General features: G+C 36.6%; 1 protein-coding gene across 1 annotated transcript in view; it reads right to left on the bottom strand.

The window, feature by feature from the left end:
• Positions 1-17,513, bottom strand: part of LOC135073754 (tachykinin-like peptides receptor 99D) — a 181,221-nt gene that overhangs the window by 33,835 nt on the left and 129,873 nt on the right. The window contains exons 3-4 of the mRNA XM_063967926.1: positions 3,781-3,926; positions 20-173 (exon numbers count right to left, since the gene is read on the bottom strand). Coding sequence (XP_063823996.1) covers positions 20-173; positions 3,781-3,909 — 283 coding nt within the window. The 5' untranslated portion in view covers positions 3,910-3,926. The remainder of the gene's footprint in view (positions 1-19; positions 174-3,780; positions 3,927-17,513) is intronic.

Raw genomic sequence — 17,513 nt, 5'->3', positions numbered from 1 at the left:
TACATAGAAGTATAGATACCCAAGAAATAATTGGTGACACTCCTCATCCGTTTATTGGCTAGCACTATCCAAATGACGACGAGGTTTCCCACGGTGGCCACCACCACCATGCCGGCGAAGAGCACCGTCCACAACACCTGCCTCCACCATGGCAGGATGAAGGATTGGTAGCCCTGGAACGAAAACTAGTTTTAAAAATAATTCATCAAAATACAACATGTAAAAGTGGTAGTATAATAGGTTGGATGAGCAAGTTCTCATGAGGTGTTCAAATTCAAATTCAAATACATTATTCAGTACATAGGCCCTTTCTAGGGCACTTATACACGTCCCAAATATAGCTTGCCCTACCACCACCTCTTCGGGACAACATATGGGCTGGTGCTGAGTAGAAGTGGCGGAAAAAACTGAATCAATCAGTCTGGGATGATCAACCAACCATCAAATAGCGTCTTACTTCCATCGTCCAAAGTCGTACTTATTCTCGCTTTCTTTGGCCATATTACACGTGGAGTCGACACATCTGTTGAACGACTTGTCGTGCAAGGGAAGGTTGAAGGCACAAGATCAGGTCAAAACCGCAAATCAATGGTACACTACAATAGGTTTGTTGTCAACACGACAAGAAGAAGAATGGTACACTTCACGAGTGCATGTACAAGAAAGACTGCAATGCGGGAGGAATGGCGACGGATTGTAAAGCTTGCCATCAAACCAGGTGTGAAGAAGGCCAATTTATAAACCCTCAACTCCAAGCGTGATATAACTACAATATCTAAATATAGGTACTACGAGTATATCCCACTAGTTTTGCTATTTCGTGGGTTTAACGGTTGGGGGTAGGTCTATTGTTTTGGCCGGATTTAAATTAAATAGTAGGTAAATCTATTTAATGAATGTGATTTCAAAGCAATTCCAAATGGATACATCAATGAACCGTAAGCAATTTAAATACAAATAGTTTGCGAGTCCGCAAACGTTTCATTTTAGGTAAGTAGATTTGCCGGTCTAGATATTTTCAATCTCGGGCCGCTATTTGTCACTAAGGGAAGAATCCTGTACCCATAAATCGGCCATAAGTCTCATTATCATTAATTATAATGATTAATTCCGCGTCGAGTGGCCAACTTTGAGCCTATTTCATAGCCGCAGGCGAAATTAAATAGGTAGTACCTACCTACTTCTTCTGGTTACATAATGGACGTAACATTTTAAGATAAACAAAATTAGCAAGAGCAATAGGTGTGATCTATGTTCAGCAGTGGACGTCCTTGGTAGAAATGATGAAAAATGAGAAAAAAGGAGGTATCTTAATGGCATGACCCATTTCACTTAAAATAACTACATGCTAACTTTTCTCCGTAATCCAGTTCTCCATTGGAGACCACGTCTCGAAAAATGTGCAACAAAAATGCATAGTTTGACGTCTGTACCTACTGGACAGCTTGATCGATTTGAAAATTCAAATTCCTGAGCAGTTATTTCTTCGTTCGTGTCAGCCAAATGACATCCACTGCTGGACAAAGGCCTCCCCACAAGGAATTTCACAACGACCGGTCCTACGCCGCCCTCATGAAAGCACATTCCGTGACCCTCATCAGATCGTCGGGCCACCTTATAGCCACGATAGCTGAACGGTGAAGGGGTCGGAGTGGCCGACTCGAGATCCGAGGAACGCGGGTTCGAATCCCACCGCCGTTCGACTATTGTGGTGAGCCCACTCGTAACACAAGCTTATATAACTTAACACGAAGGGCTAATGGGACTATTATTAGTAATTTGGGCAATACATAACGTCATATCGTCGCCATAACAACAATGTTAACAGCATTGTTGTGTTCCGGCAGTTAGAGGTAAGATAGCCAGTTCCTCCGTGGTTGAGGATTCCGGGTGAAGCTCGCTTCCACCTTCGGCCTGATCATCACTTACCATCAGGTGAGATACAGGCCAAGAGCTTCCTCGTTGTGGATAAAAAAAAAAGTTTGTTAGTCGTATACTTACCTCGAAATCAAAAAAACCTTGTAGCTTTTCACCTATTCTCATTTCGCCGCGATATCAAAATTTCTGAATAGATTTTTATTCTTATAGTATAATTTTTGATCGCTAATTACAATTGTCTAAAAAATTCATAGTAGGTAGATTTACTTTCCTGCCCGTCTTCACTGTAGTCGCTTTTCACCTTGATAGATATTTGTTTGTAATCTGGGGGCACGGCAGTGCCCCCGCCAAGTCGAGCGCGAAGCAAACACTGCCGTACCATCCTTTACTCGAACCATTTCGCCGCATTTTCAGGCCCCTATTTGAGAACCTCTGGATAAGACCAGAACGCAGAAATTTTCGTCATTTAGTAAGCTATAATCACATACTTTAAATCCAAAATTTCAAGTCTGTAGGTCATTTAGTTCCGAAGTTAAGCGAAAGCAAAGTTTCGCATTTACGACAGTCACTCACTGATGATCATCAAAATAGAACTAGTACTTCCCATTAACTCAGAGAGCTGAAATTTGGTACAGAGTTAGGGTTTAATGGCCACATGAAGGGAAAACTATAAAAACTAGGAAAAACGTAGATCTGGAGTAACCACATTCATAATCAATACTACTCCCATACCGTGGTGTTCGCCTGTATCGCTCACCGCTAGATGGCGCTAGCACTAGCAAGCGGTGTCCAGATTTTTATTCTTTCTAGAGAAAGTCGTCGATTAAGTTGAATGTTGTGTAATTTGCATTTCGTTGATTTCGTTTATTATACTATAAGGTTCGCTTAGGTTATGTTATTAAAACAATTCTGATTCGTTGTCCATTTTAAAGGTCGTTAAGTTTATTTGTGTTTAATATCGTAAAAAAATGTCGATAAAACGACGACGTTAAATAACTTTGCCACGTTCTACAAAAAGAAGTGAAATCCCACCAAAAACATTCTGTAAAAAAACTAGCCAAGTCTCGATGGAGCTGCTTGTTTATCTCTAAAAAGTAATGAAATCTAGACAAAGTCGTGCCAAGTCTATGGTTCCTTACTGCGATTTCTTTATTATTATAGTTAATGTTGTGTGACTTGGCCGTTGAACAATCTTTATTAAGATAATCATACATTATAAATACGCAGCTTTACTGAACCCACAATTGACTGGTGTTGAACCAACGTTTTCCAAGTGGCAATTTTCCATCGTCAATGGGTAGCGGTTCTGGCGACAGATTGGTGCAATGGTGTCATGGAGCACCTGGTTTTGTCACCCTTCAACGGCCAAGTCACACAACATTAACTATAATAATAAAGAAATCGCAGTAAGGAACCATAGACTTGGCACGACTTTGTCTAGATTTCATTACTTTTTAGAGATAAACAAGCAGCTCCATCGAGACTTGGCTAGTTTTTTTACAGAATGTTTTTGGTGGGATGCGTTATTACATATCTAAAAATACTTGCTGCTAACTAAATAGGCTATTGACAATTCATGCTACATCGAAATTTGCTACTGTTGTAAAAATGTATTCAAAATATATGCGGCTTAATATAGGCTATTGATAATACATAATGCTACATCAAAATTTGCTACTGTTGTAAAAATCTGTTAAAAATATATGCTAGTAACAAAATATACTACCGATATTACACGCTACAACAAAAAACGCTATCACGGTGAAATGCGAATAGGTGAAAAGCAACAAGGATTTTTTGATTTCGAGGTATACGACTAACAAACGAAAAAAAAATACAAATTGCTAATAATCTTTTTAAAATAAAAATAACTAGTGGGAGGCCTGCCCACTTATTTCTTACCTGCGTGCTGTTCTGGCTGTTATTGAGGTACCTATCGGCGACCTCATCGTAGAACGTGACGTAGTAGTGGTGTTCGTTGTTCGCGGTGGAGAGGTTGGACGCCGCCGTCGGACCCAGCTCGTCCAACATGGTGGCATGGGCGACACCTGCCGACAAATCGAGGAATTAGGAAATGTTTATTTAAATGACAACCAGAAACTTACGGGACTATTCCCATCTCTTGTTCCCACCACTGCAACTCCTGTGTAGCCAGGATCTACAGCTTAATAAGAAAACGCAACCAGTGAAGGTCAAGTTTGTCTCGGGGGAAAGTTAAACTGTCATTGGACCCGCAACGAAATTAATCAGAAGAACATCAGGATTCGAAGTTAAGGTTTGAGAAACTGTGACTGGCTGAGTTGTTGTACGACAACGTAAGATTTTATGTTGCTTTAATTCTTGGTAAGTAGACTTCCTGATGTACTGTGTACGAATATAGTAGGTATGATGTATTACTACTTTCGTGAAAGCAAAACATTTTGTTTCCTGCCCTGGAATCCCAATCGCATCTCGTGGAAATAAAATAGCTTTATTTAAGAAGGTTTAAATATTATTATTATTTATCATAGAGTCAGGAAAATAGTAGTAAGTATTATATTTCTAAGGCGAGCTGTAATGTAACTACTTTTGACTCGTACTCGTAGTCGTAGCACATTTGTAGCACTCTACGTTTCCAGAGTGAACTACAGCGTAGCGCGACTACGAGCTACGATCGTAGTATAGAAAAAAGTAATGTATCCGCTACGGCGTTTTTAATACTTAAGTATTTTTTTTACCATAAACATTATCCTGCCATAATGCAGTTATAATACTAAAGAAATTGTGTACTACACAAACTTTCATCCCCTATTCAAACCTCATACCAATGACACAGTTGGCGACTGTTCAATTTAATTTATTAGTAGAAGCAAATGTCACTGTGTCCATAAAGCGTAGATTATCGCCAATAATAACGGTGATTCAGATCAGTTATCCCTCATTAAGCAACAACTGGCTTATTAACCATCTATTATGTCGTAAAATAGGGTTCCGTATAACAACTTACATAATAAATCAATTTCAGAAAACACGCTACTTACTGTTTTACTTTAATTTTGAACTGGAACACTGAAGTTTTTAAATTATGGGAGGCTGGCAGTAATATCAGCAGCCTTTGAGAGTCGTCTCTAATCTAAGACAATAACGTTTAGCCGCTGGAGTAGTCCCAGAAGACAGCAGTAATATTGCTTTTATACAGGGCTGTCACAAATTTGATACTAGGTTTTTTTGCGTCTTTTTAAGAATGAAATAAAATTTTATTTGCATTTAAGCTGCAAGCGTACAATGACGAAACGCGTCTAGTACGCTGCGCTACCGTGGACAGTGATGCTAAGGCTTCACGCTTCGAAAAAAAATAGAAATTTAATAAAAAGTTACACACTCGTTGAACAGTAGTTTAAAGTAACATTTCCATACTAAACGTCACTTTAAACTAGTGTCCAACGCGTGAATAACTTTTATTAGTGAGGAGTTAGGCGAGTTTGTGGATGTTTTACTTATTACCTGCTAATTCAATATTTTTTTTAAATTCGTATACATGTGTATTAAATAAAATAAATAAAAAATCTGTTTTTTGGAAATATCTTTTTTCATGATCGCTCTATTAGGTAAGATCATAATAACCAAGAACAATTTCAGAAATAGCCATAGAATAAGTAGGTTTGCGCCTTTCAGGGATTTATCGGAAATCTCTTTCTAATAACTTAATAACAGAGTGCTGTTATTGTGTTATTAGAAATAGATTTCCTTCATTACTTCAGTGGAAGGGCTATTCTTGTGCAAAATATGTAGATCATATCGGTGAGGAAACAATTTCGAATTCGTAGCGGTGCCAACCTTGATATTGTTAGTTGAGCAATTTAGTGTTCTGGGACCTGTTTCAGTCCAATTGGTATAAGATTCAGTTGTTATAAGTATAGTTAAATGGTAATTACGTAAAAAGTATTCAGAATAAAATATCTTCAAGAAATGAAAGTGGAACTTGGCTTGAGTCGCACCCGTGGCTAAATAAGCAATGTTATTTTTTGTGTAGTATCAACAATTTGATCATTTTGCTGTCGTCCTTCGTCTAATATTTTCATAATTGGGAAGTTGTAACCGAATGATAATTGAGTAACCTAACTTTAATCGTTAAAACGTATATTCCCCAAAGAAATAAAGGGCATAATTAAGCCATCATCCAATATGGCTGGCTCGCCAATTCAATTTACAAACCATTAATTGATTTCAAAGCAACTACTAATCTAGTTTAATAAACCAATAATCATATAGCTCATGGAAGGGATTGTGTGTTTTGTAAATATTGATTACTGACCACCAAATACGACATTGAATTGTCATTTCGTATGTTTAATACTGAATTTCAATTTAATATTTTAAACTTTCATGTTTTATTTTTCACTATAAATTAGGTATGACTATCAAGAGATTTGGCAACAAAACACTTTTTTAAAGGTAAAAAGGATTTGCCCTCGACGTTTCAACTCGGTTGCACGAGTCATAGTTAGTCGCCCAGAATTTCAATTGGTTTCAAAAACTAAAGATGAAGTCGGTTTAAAATAAGTGGCTGTGAAGTGAAAAAACGAACGAAGCTCTTATGGAGGCTTTTCGAAAGCTGTTACTTGAAGAATTGTTAGCATTGCGTTGAATGTACAGGCAGGATCTCTAATCCATTAAGTGGATTATGTCATTAAAGATCGATATGCGGTATAGTCAACTACATTTGAATTAAAAGTCCTGTACATGTTGAATTAAAGAAGCTACGATAGCCGAACTGTGAAGGTGTGACCGACTTATGAACCGAGGAACGCGGGTTCATCATCATGCCGCTTTAATGAGCCTTATTCCTATTAGGCGCTTTCCTGACCAGATAATCAAGGGAGCGGTGTTTACCAACCACAAATCATCATCATCATTTCAGCCATAGAACGTCCACTGCTGAACATACGCCTCCCCCAATGATTTCTACAATGGCCGGTTGGTGGCGGCCTGCATCCAGCGCTTTCCTGCTACCTTTATGAGGTCGTCGGTCCACCTTGTGTGTTGGCGTCCTACGCTACGCTTTCCGGTACGTGGCCTCCACTCCAGTACTTTGCAGTCTTTGTCAGTAGTGCGTACTTACGTAGGTACTATGTATGTACTAACATCCTAGTAAATATTAATCTATATTAATATTTTTCGCGTCTAGCCGGTGGCATATTTCGGACCCCGACTGTGTGATCGGGAAGCCGAACGGTAATGAAATAGCGGGGCGTGCTGATGTGCACGTTGCCCAAACATCGGTGGCTTTGCTCGGTTCACTTGTTTCACAACGTTTTGACCGCGGCAAATTAGTGACAACGTGGTGTACGAGTATACTCGTATGTAGCGGTGGGAATTGCCTAGGGAAAATTTAGTTATGCACGCATGTATAAAATAGCAAAAAATAGATTATTTTTATTTATTTTATGAAATTTATTATTTAAGGTGGGTGGACCATGGAAGGCCACGCTCCTTTGAAGGCCAACTATCAAAAAGTCGTAGTTATTGACATGAAAACACATATTCCTTCGGCTATACACTAAGATCCATCAAACTTAAGGCCACAGATGCGGCGGCGAGTCGCTCGCGCCGCTATTGTGGCAGTGCGATCTCACGATTCGTGGACTTCGGTCATCGACGTTACAATTGTTATTCGCGCGCACAGCAAAACGTACGTTTTTAGTTAGATAACCTATTATTATTTCATATTTTTTTACTGTGAACTGTCGTATAAGGATATGTTTATGGTACTAAAGAAAAAAATAATAGTTTTGCCTCGATTTAAGTTAAAATATTGGTAGTGTTCCCAGCAAAGCCAATGGTTCCTTACAAGGCCCATCAAAAAATTGACAGTTGGCCTTGCTAGGGTACATGGGCCTTACAAAGAACATGTACAAACCATGAACATATGAACAGTTACTTTTTAGTAAATACGTACCGTTACAGTTAAAACAATGTTTTATATTTATAATATTTTTATTTACAAGGGTTATTAAACTTTTTAACTCATATTAACTCATTTTGGCCTTACAAAGAACGGACCCATAAGAAGGCCATTTGAGGTAAAAAAAAAAAGTTTTTAATTTCATTATAATACGCGTTGGCAAGTTATTTGATGTCAATATAATGCTCATTACTACTGTTTTTAAATAATTTCCAATTATATATTCTTAGTTATACGATGGTGTTCAAGTAATGTTCTTTGAGTTTTTTATAAATGATAAAAATATATTGAGCATTTAATATTTTGCTTAAATGAAAGAGCTTATTATGTAGTTTTAGTAAAAGCGAATATATTAATTGTTACAACTCTATTTTTAAGTTGAACGACTGATGTATAATATTGGCCTTGTTTGGAGCCGTGTTGCTTGCAAGGCCATTTGGAAGAGCTTAACAAAACTTAAGTTTAATGAATACTGATTAAAGCTAGGTTAAAAAAAAGTGATTTATATGGTACACAATAGAGATGGGCCGACTAGTCGCCGACTAGTCGGGAAAGCCGACTATTCGGCATCATTTGTAGTCGGCCGACTAGTGACGACTATTCGGCAAAATATGCCGATTATAATCGGCGCATTACAAAATTAAATATGTGAATGAAATAAAACTCATAATCACCAAGATGATTATGAGATAGACCAAGGGCGTTTATCTAAACCACTTTTGACTGCAAAAATCAGCCAAAAGTGGTTTCACCTGATTTAAAATTTTGGCAATCAGAAAAAAAATTGAAACAAAGTTAAGATTAATTAAAAATACCAGGAAATCATCACAATGTGTAAAGTTTATGCAATTTGTCCATATAAAATTTTTGACTTTTTTTCGGGAAAAAAATGCATGGAATTGCATATCTACCCTGCGGGGAAGTGGTAGATTATGTGGGGCTCCTCTCATCGGAAGGATGAGGAATACCCACAATAGGTACCCACATAAATAACTCCTGAGATCCTCCTGAGAAAGAAATCTTAATTCTCAAGAAGTTATACTCGTATATCTCTTAAGAAATCTAGATTATTCTTATTTCTTTGAGAAATCTAGATATTATTCTTTCTCGACAAGTAGGTATTAGAATGATCGGCATTGCCGATTAGTCGGCCGACTAATCGGCGATTTGAAAACCGATTAGTCGGCTAGTCGGTTAGTCGGCAAAGACCATAGTCGGCCCATCACTAGTACACAATAAAACAAACTATTATTTGATTATTTGTTTTTTTCATTTATCCAGTTAATAAAGGAATAAAAAGCGTTTACTCGTTAGAGTGGCCTTCCATGGTCCACCCACCTTAATAAAGCTGCTTGTAAGCTAATTATGACTTCCAAAGCGCCAACGAGTACTCCAAAAATAATCCATGAATGTTCCCCTTTAGCTCAATATAAATTTTAATCTAAGCATCGTTTCTGTTCACAAATGAAAAGCCATGTTGCAGAAAATACAAAAACTTTATTATCTTTTTGTTGAAAACAAAAGCCATAAAAATAAGGACCCAGCTGTATCGAATCTCTAGTTAAGAGCCATTTTACATTTTCGTGCGAATTTCTAAGATTTTGGAAGCATGAATTACTATCTTAAGCAACACCCAGAGATTATTTCATAACTGCGAAAGATAGGTCAATCCTTGATGTTGACCATTAATGAAACGGATTTACTAAAACTCTTTTGCTTAATTCACAGTGCCCCATCTCCCACAACCATTTTACGGAAAAATTGCCGCAGACTCATTTTCAAAGTCCTGTATCTATTATTTATGCTCATATAATAAGCTTAAAAATATATAGTAATCATCGGACATATATTCTTGTAGTCCATTAATGAAATAGATTCTTGAATTTCATTACCATTATTGAGTAAAATCTAAAAATAATTTGGCAAATTTGAAGATTAACGTCACATTTTGATCGTGGTTTTTGGTTTAAAAACACAGCAATAACTGCAATAAAAGTATCCCAAAATAAAGAATATTCATTGTAGAATTGATTTCTACAGTTATTGTTTAAATATTAGTAACCACTTTGTCAAAATATTGATGTGAATATCAGTATAAATTACAATGCGCAAGCCGACATCGATTAGTATGGCGCGAGCGCCCGTCAAGGCAGGACCTGTGTCATTTTTCCCGCCGTGACGTTTACGTGCGTTCGTGTCGTAAAGCGGTGGTTTGTACGGCGACCAAATACATTTAATACTATGCCGAGAGGCTGTTTCGAGTCGGCCGGCCGAGCAGAAATTGAAATGATGAATTTTAATTTCTTTGACGGATCTGGGTGTAACTATGTATAATATGTAGGTACCATGTATTTAATTTAATAAATAAATTATAAAAAAGTATATCCATTATGCTAGCACCCTTAACACAAGCATATTGGTTGCCTACTTTTGGACTAGATGGCGCTGTGAAATTGTCCAAAGATTTGTTTATTTATTTATCCGCTTTGAGTTTTGTTTCGTGAAGAAGAAAAAGAAGCGTTTTGTTTCGAGAGGGAAGCTTTGTTGTTAAATCTATACTAATAAAAGAGGAAAGATTTAATTGTTTGTTTGTTTGTTTGGAGGCAATAGGCTGCGAAAAAAATTCTTTCACGATTTAGAATACTAATTTTTTTCTATGTAGGCTATAAAATATTTTCAAAAACTTTAGTCCAAAGTCTTTGATAAAATTCGACGTTTAATAAATAAATTAGAAGAACGAACGAAGAAGATAATACTTTTTTTTCAGTACGATTTTAGTACTTGTTTTTCAGAAATTCTACGATTTAACTAAACTTCTAAAGTGTTTATTATATTTTATGCATAATTTATTAACTTCTAAAATATACATAAATATATCCTATTGATAGATGACGTGCTTCGTATTTTATTAAAATGATTACCTGACTAGGTCAAAAAGGTGTGGAATGTTATTTTGGAGATAACTTGGTTCCATAGAAATATAGAGAGATGCTAAGTAATGCGCTGAGTTCGAAACTCAGTGTCGTATTAGAAATTCACACACACAAAGAAATCAAATTATGTGCTCATTATCCACTGCGGTATCAGTATTCAACGTTCGAATAATCTTTAGTACTATGCAAGCAATATAATCTGTTTACATAATGACGTCGCTACTGTCATCATTGCTTTCACAAGCAATATGTTCCAATTTGTCCCTTGTCACATTTCCCTTTAGTTTCTGTGATCTGTGCTTGTTTCTAAGTTGATATCAATGAAATATTCCTTGGTACTTTTGATTTAAATTATTTTTTTTATTTTGACACGTGTTTGAAAAATCAAGGTCAGATTACAATAAAATAACAAGTGAAAACGTAACATTGCATTGAAACTCGCAATTTCGCAATATTGATGAGGAGATTCCATTGGAAAGTCTGTATTCATTCCTAGGATTCCCCTAACACCATCAAATTCAAGAGAATTCAAGAGAGTGCAGTTTCCCATCTCATGCTTAGGGACCACGGTTTAAAATAGTGTGGTTGCATAGAGCCTGCAACGGGCAACCGCGTGCGCAGCTGCTCATACTAATTTTCGAGACAAAAGCAAGTGTTGGCGCCCTCACGAGTTTTAGCGGGGTTCCATATGGTAGCGGAAGTAGACTTAATGGAAATCTATGCTTCTCCGACGACCAGTTGTATGTGGAATACTCCAGAGTATGCGCACACAATAGCCTGGTGATTTTAGCACCTGAAGGAAAAACAAAAAAAACATTGTTTACAAAGAAATCTGCGGCAGGTGTAGTGTTTTAATTTGGTTTTAGAAAGATCTCATAATTTTGTAAGTATTCAAATATTTAAACATAATAATTTGTAGATTTTTTATCAAAAAATAATATAATCATTTAACAAAATTAATTTTCTTAGAATATTTTAATTCTATTAGAACCATTTTCCACTTCATCGCAGAAGAAGTCGCGGGCAAAAAGCTAGTATGAAATATTATTGTATTGCCCGCGGCTTCACCCGCTTGAAATTTAGTTTGTCACAGATCGTCATAAATTATAGCCTTACATTGTTATTCTGGTCGACGCCAGGGATGGATGAGCGTCGCTGTCGCTGACGACAGGGTCTTCTGGTTCAGGGTTCATGGCGTAGGTCTCAGGCAAAATGAAATCCACTCGTAGAAATTAATAAATTCAGTGTATTTGTTACGGTTAATGTGATAAATTGAAAATTATTAATAATAACCGGTTATTATGAATAATTACCGACAGTCGCGGTAAAAGTGATAAATTAATCACATTTAACAGTGATTATTTAATAATTCAACCTTAGTACTAACAAATTTCATAAAAAAGAACAACATCTTGTGTACGTGCTCGTGTACAGCCAAACTTTAGAACGTTTTGATATCATAATATTAATATAATTTGGCATAATGAGTTTGGAATGTTTCTTGCATAATATTACTTTTCCATGATGCCTATAACATAATGTTTTGATTTAAAGTGAAAAATAGGTTAAGGTGCGGCGGGGGTGGCCCTTGGGCCACCCCTAAGCCGCCTATTTAGTTTTATACACACATAAATGACCTCATATTAATCACATTTACCAAATCATGCGGTAATTATTCATAATAACCGGCGATTATTCATAATTTTCACATTTATCACTTTGACCGTAACATATTCACGAAAATAATTACACACAGCACTAGAGTCGTATCGGAACTGAGTGAACCAAAGGTCTTGCGATAGGAACGTCCGACCCGAGTGATAGTTGAACACAGACTGCCTAGTACTGCTGTACTGTACTGTAAAGTTTCATCAAAATATGTTCAGTAGTTTTTGCGTGAAAGTGTAACAAACATCCAGACATCCACACAAACTTTCGTATTTATAATATTAGTAGGACTAGTAAGAAGTAAGATAGTAATATGAATTATTTTAGTTATTTGTTTACTTATAATAATATTTATTTTATTTTATTTATTTCTTAGCTCTGTCTGATAATGGATCTGGAGGAGATGCAATGGCCACCTCCGTAACAAAACAATAGAAACCCTATGGAGTTTGGGCTTGTGTGATTCGCCTTGACCAATATTTCGTATCCAGGGTCCGATGATGGAGCTGTAAGGGGGCAGATTTTATTTTCACTATGTGACTGTCTTTATTTTGTACTTAATATATATTTTACATTTATACCTATTCGTGTTTCATTATTCGCATTCAGGGTCCGATGATGGAGCTGTAAGGGGGCAGATTTTTTTTTTCACTATGTGACTGTCTTTATTTTGTACTTAATATACAAGGTGTTAGGTAAATGGGTATATGAGCCGACACTAGCCCATGTTAACATGGTCATATACATGGTATGGTGAAGTCAGAAATTTGATATCATCATTTTAATTTTTTTAATTTTCATACAAAATTAATTTTATAAAATCCGATTTGTATGAAAAATAAAATAATTAAAATGAAGATATCAATTTTCTGACTTCACCATACCATTTATATGACCATGTTAACATGGGCTAGTGTCGGCTCATATACCCATTTACCTAACACCCTGTATATTTTACATATTATACCTATTTTAATTATTATTATTATAGTGTTTCATTATGAATCGAAATATAAAAGACTTAATAAACTCTATTAAAAATTTAAATTAATTTATCAAGTTTGAATACCTCATTCTACCTTAAAATTAATAACTTAAATCAAGTCTTAATACGGTCACGGCTCAAGATTTTTTTGTCCATTTCAGCGTTCTTTTTACTCTTTTGACGTTGCGTTGACAGCTTTTACCTAAATTCGCGCGGAATATTTTTGTGAAATGGCTCTTAATCGCGGACGCTCGCGCCGGTCTCGTCTAGTCGTTATCCATTGCGTGACCAAATCAGTCCAATTTAAAAATATCTTTGTTTTTTTGGCGCCCAATTCAAAGATCCACTTGGAAAGATGACGCTATTTTTAGAGGTTTCATGCGGTTTGTGAATAAACCACGGATACTCTCGGCGCACTTAAGGGACTCTTATCTAGGTATAAATAAGACGTCAATATGTAGGTGACAATTTAATGCTTGACACAACTGAAAACCAGCGTCGGGGCACGCGTGCATGCACGCGTGGCTCGATTAATGCTGAGCGGGCGCCTTTTTGGCACACAAATATGCGTGTATAGTTTTAAGTCCCTTTGTTCTGTTTTTTATTTTTTTCCTTTTTTGTGTCAAATAAAGTTTTTCTTATTCTTATTCTTATTCTTACACAGGTTGTCAATGGTTCACAAAGGTTAATTATGTCAAAGCCGCCCAGGTATATAAAGCCGGGGAAAAAATACCTGGACACCGAGGTACAGCCTTACGCGTCTCAAAGAGCAGTGACATCTCTCGGCAAATAACACAAACAAGTTTCATGGAAGGTTTATACAGTTTGTAATTAACGAATCAATTTATAGTAGCTGTTGTCATCAGAACATCCTACTACCACAAACATACCACAAGTATACTTCTGCAACGGATATGCTGTAAATTCCATTTAAATGAATGCGTAATTCTCAACCTCATCGATAATTATATCTCTCATGACTTCCACATTGATAAATTATTATAGGTCTCAATAATATTTTAAGGGATTTAAAATAAAACAAACACTTTTAAATTCTGTTACATTTAATCAGTTCATAACAACTTTTCCTTTGAAATTAAATCTCTGAAATATCAATAAATATCGACGGGTACATGGAATGTAACGTACTTATAACAAGTTTATCAAAATAATGATGTATGTAAATAATAATAAAAGTTACAATGATGACTCAATGGAGTCTTTGAAAGTCCCTCTCTAAAAGGAATCAAATTGTAAAAGAAAATACAACAAAACCACATTAAAACTTATAAGATGAACATAATGTAATCCATGCTATTATATTGAATTACATTGTTAAAATGGCTCTTGTTTTTAACATTATATGCATATCAAATTACTGTTTTATCAATAAAACATAAATAAAGACATTAAACATTTTCACAGAGAATGGAAGCGTACCTACGAAACATCTTAATATTATAAGACAAATTATTAATCTCTACCTAAAACAGTTAAACTTAGCTTATTTAATTATAATAATTTATTGTAACTAATACTATAATTAAATATTAGTGTAGCATAAGAAATATAAGACTGAAGATTACATTTTGTTAAGTACTGTTTTTCCAGGGTGCTAGGTATACAGTTTCTAAGGAAGCGTTAATAAGGTGGTCGTGCTACTCAGAATTATAGCTATTTAATTAAGCTACGGCTGGTTTTAGAATCACGCTGATGCACGCTGACCGTCAGCGCTGAGAGCCGAAATGTATGAAGCGTCGGCGCCGAGCGATCAGCGTCACTCAGGAACGTTCCCTTCAATTACATACATATTGAACTGTCAGCGCCGACCGTCAGCGTGCGATCAGCGCGACTATAAAACCAGCCTAAATGTTTAAATCTAGTCAAAGCAAGTTGAGTGATCAGTCAGTTAAATATAAAATACTAGTTCTTTCTTTTTTTAATAAATCTTTGGACAATTTCAAATACAGCGCCAGACTAACCTAACATGTCAAGTCAACACGTGAGTAATCATTTGAATGAATTATATCGCAGCTCATATAAATATTTTATGACCTAGATAATGATTGTCGTCTTGTTCTATTGTGACAAAAAGCAAGTAACCAAACTTTAGAAACTATTATAATTCAAAGGAAATAGTAAGTAGGATCTAAATATAGCTTCCTATTAAAGAAACCATTTTAGAATTCAATCGCACACATTGCTGCGGAAATTGCCTTACTAACTAATTGTTTGCTTGTGATTATACAACAGCAACAAAGATATATTTTTATGTCTTCATGATGTTATGTAAGCTAAGTTGTTCTGTCTTATTTTAGTAACTCCAAAGAATGACACGATTTAGTAAAAATAGATAAACCTTTCAAATCAACTATCTTTAAAATGTTTCCTTCAAAGTTATGCGTTATGTTTTCGCCAATATACCTAAAAATAGGAATTATCCTGCTTTCGCCTCCGAGATTTATTTTACCGTGTAGTAGTACCCCTGTACGACAAGCCAATCCGCACACAATATTCAGCGTAGTAGTAGTAAAAAACAAAAGAGCGGGCAACCCCACCCCTACCACGCTGTGGGCTCGTTGTCCGAGCGGTCTCATTATTCCTTTGTGCGCACGCGCAACGACCGCACGCAGTATAAGAAAAATGCTTAAGTGACTTCACCAGGACGTTTTTACCGACAAAAAACGTAATTATTTTAAGTTGTGCAGTGTAGTGACGAGAATTAGACCCAACACAAGGTTGGTTGTAACAACTATTTTGTGTAAGTGCTCGTACATTTTTATTATAAGCGTTGTGACACGACGCGTAACTTTGACCCATTTTTAGCTCCAAGTTAACGCGCGATGTTAACCAGTAGCCATTTTTTGCTCCGAGGTAATGCGAGATGTTACCCAGTAGCCATTCTTTTGCTCCGAGGTAATGCGAGATGTTACCCAGTAGCCATTTTTTTCTCCGAGGTAATGCGAGATGTTACCCAGTAGCCATTTTCTGCTCTAGCGAGTTAATACGAGATATTAACCAGCAACCACTTTATGTTCGGTTATTTTTTAACCAGTAGCCGTTTTTTGCTCTAGCGAGTAAAAACGAGATATTAACTACCGAGATAGCCAGGTATTGTAATATTATTCACTTTTACGAGTTAAGTATCTTCTTTTCGGCCATTTTTAAAAGCCGTAAAAACAGAACATAATGAGCTCATACAGAAAAATGTTGCGTTTCTACGAAACTACCCACATTAAGAGCTTGCCTTCTTTGCCTTACACCTTATGAACCATCAACCGTCTTGGAGCATGATGACCCGGCGCCGCGGACGCACTCGCCCCAGTCGAGCCTCCGCCTGCTTTTATAACGACCGATGACCCTGTGGCCATACACATTGTTCAATGCTACAAAGGGTAACTGAATAATTTTGTTGTTTCGTATTTTTATACATTACACCAATCGATATTGGTCTAAATACAAAGGCTAGTAAGAAAGAAATAAGTATCAGATCAAAATTCAAAGTAGGTACATTTATGTAGATTCATTACTTGCTATTATAAGGTCAGAATAAAAGATCCTAAATAAACCTTAGGCCGGTTTGTTGACCGAACCGAGTCGAAGTGGAAATAAATGCCTACTTTATATATGAAGTATGACAATATGTCGTGTTTTCTATGCAACGACTCATATTAACTGACATTGTGATTGTGAGTACTTATCAGTCTCACATTTTTTTTGTTGGAAACTTACAAAGATCTTTCTACATTTCCGGTCGGTCGACCAATTACATCGACGGTCGACAACTATAACTCATTATAATCCTCTAAAACGGGAAAAGAGGTATTTATTTGATATGACAACTAATCCAGGCTGCTGCACTGAATATATAATTTAAGCTTTAGCCGTTCGCATAACTGTGTGAATCGAGGCTTTATACAGAGACCGTACCGACAAGCTACGCCCTGCTGTATGGTATGATGGGCTAAGACCTATCACCCGCCCGCGGCGCAACCACGCCGCCTTCCACAAGCGCAGGCGCCTTTATTTACGCCGCAGCGCCGCGCCGCCGCCGCCGCATGCCCAGCGCTGCCAGCGCAACGCGGGAAGCGCCATTAAAGACCGA

This window comes from Ostrinia nubilalis, chromosome 8, assembly GCF_963855985.1.
Source record: "Ostrinia nubilalis chromosome 8, ilOstNubi1.1, whole genome shotgun sequence".
Lineage (NCBI taxonomy): Eukaryota > Metazoa > Arthropoda > Insecta > Lepidoptera > Crambidae > Ostrinia > Ostrinia nubilalis.
The sequence above is the reverse complement of the archived record's forward strand: the minus strand, read 5'-3'. Positions and strand labels throughout refer to the sequence as shown.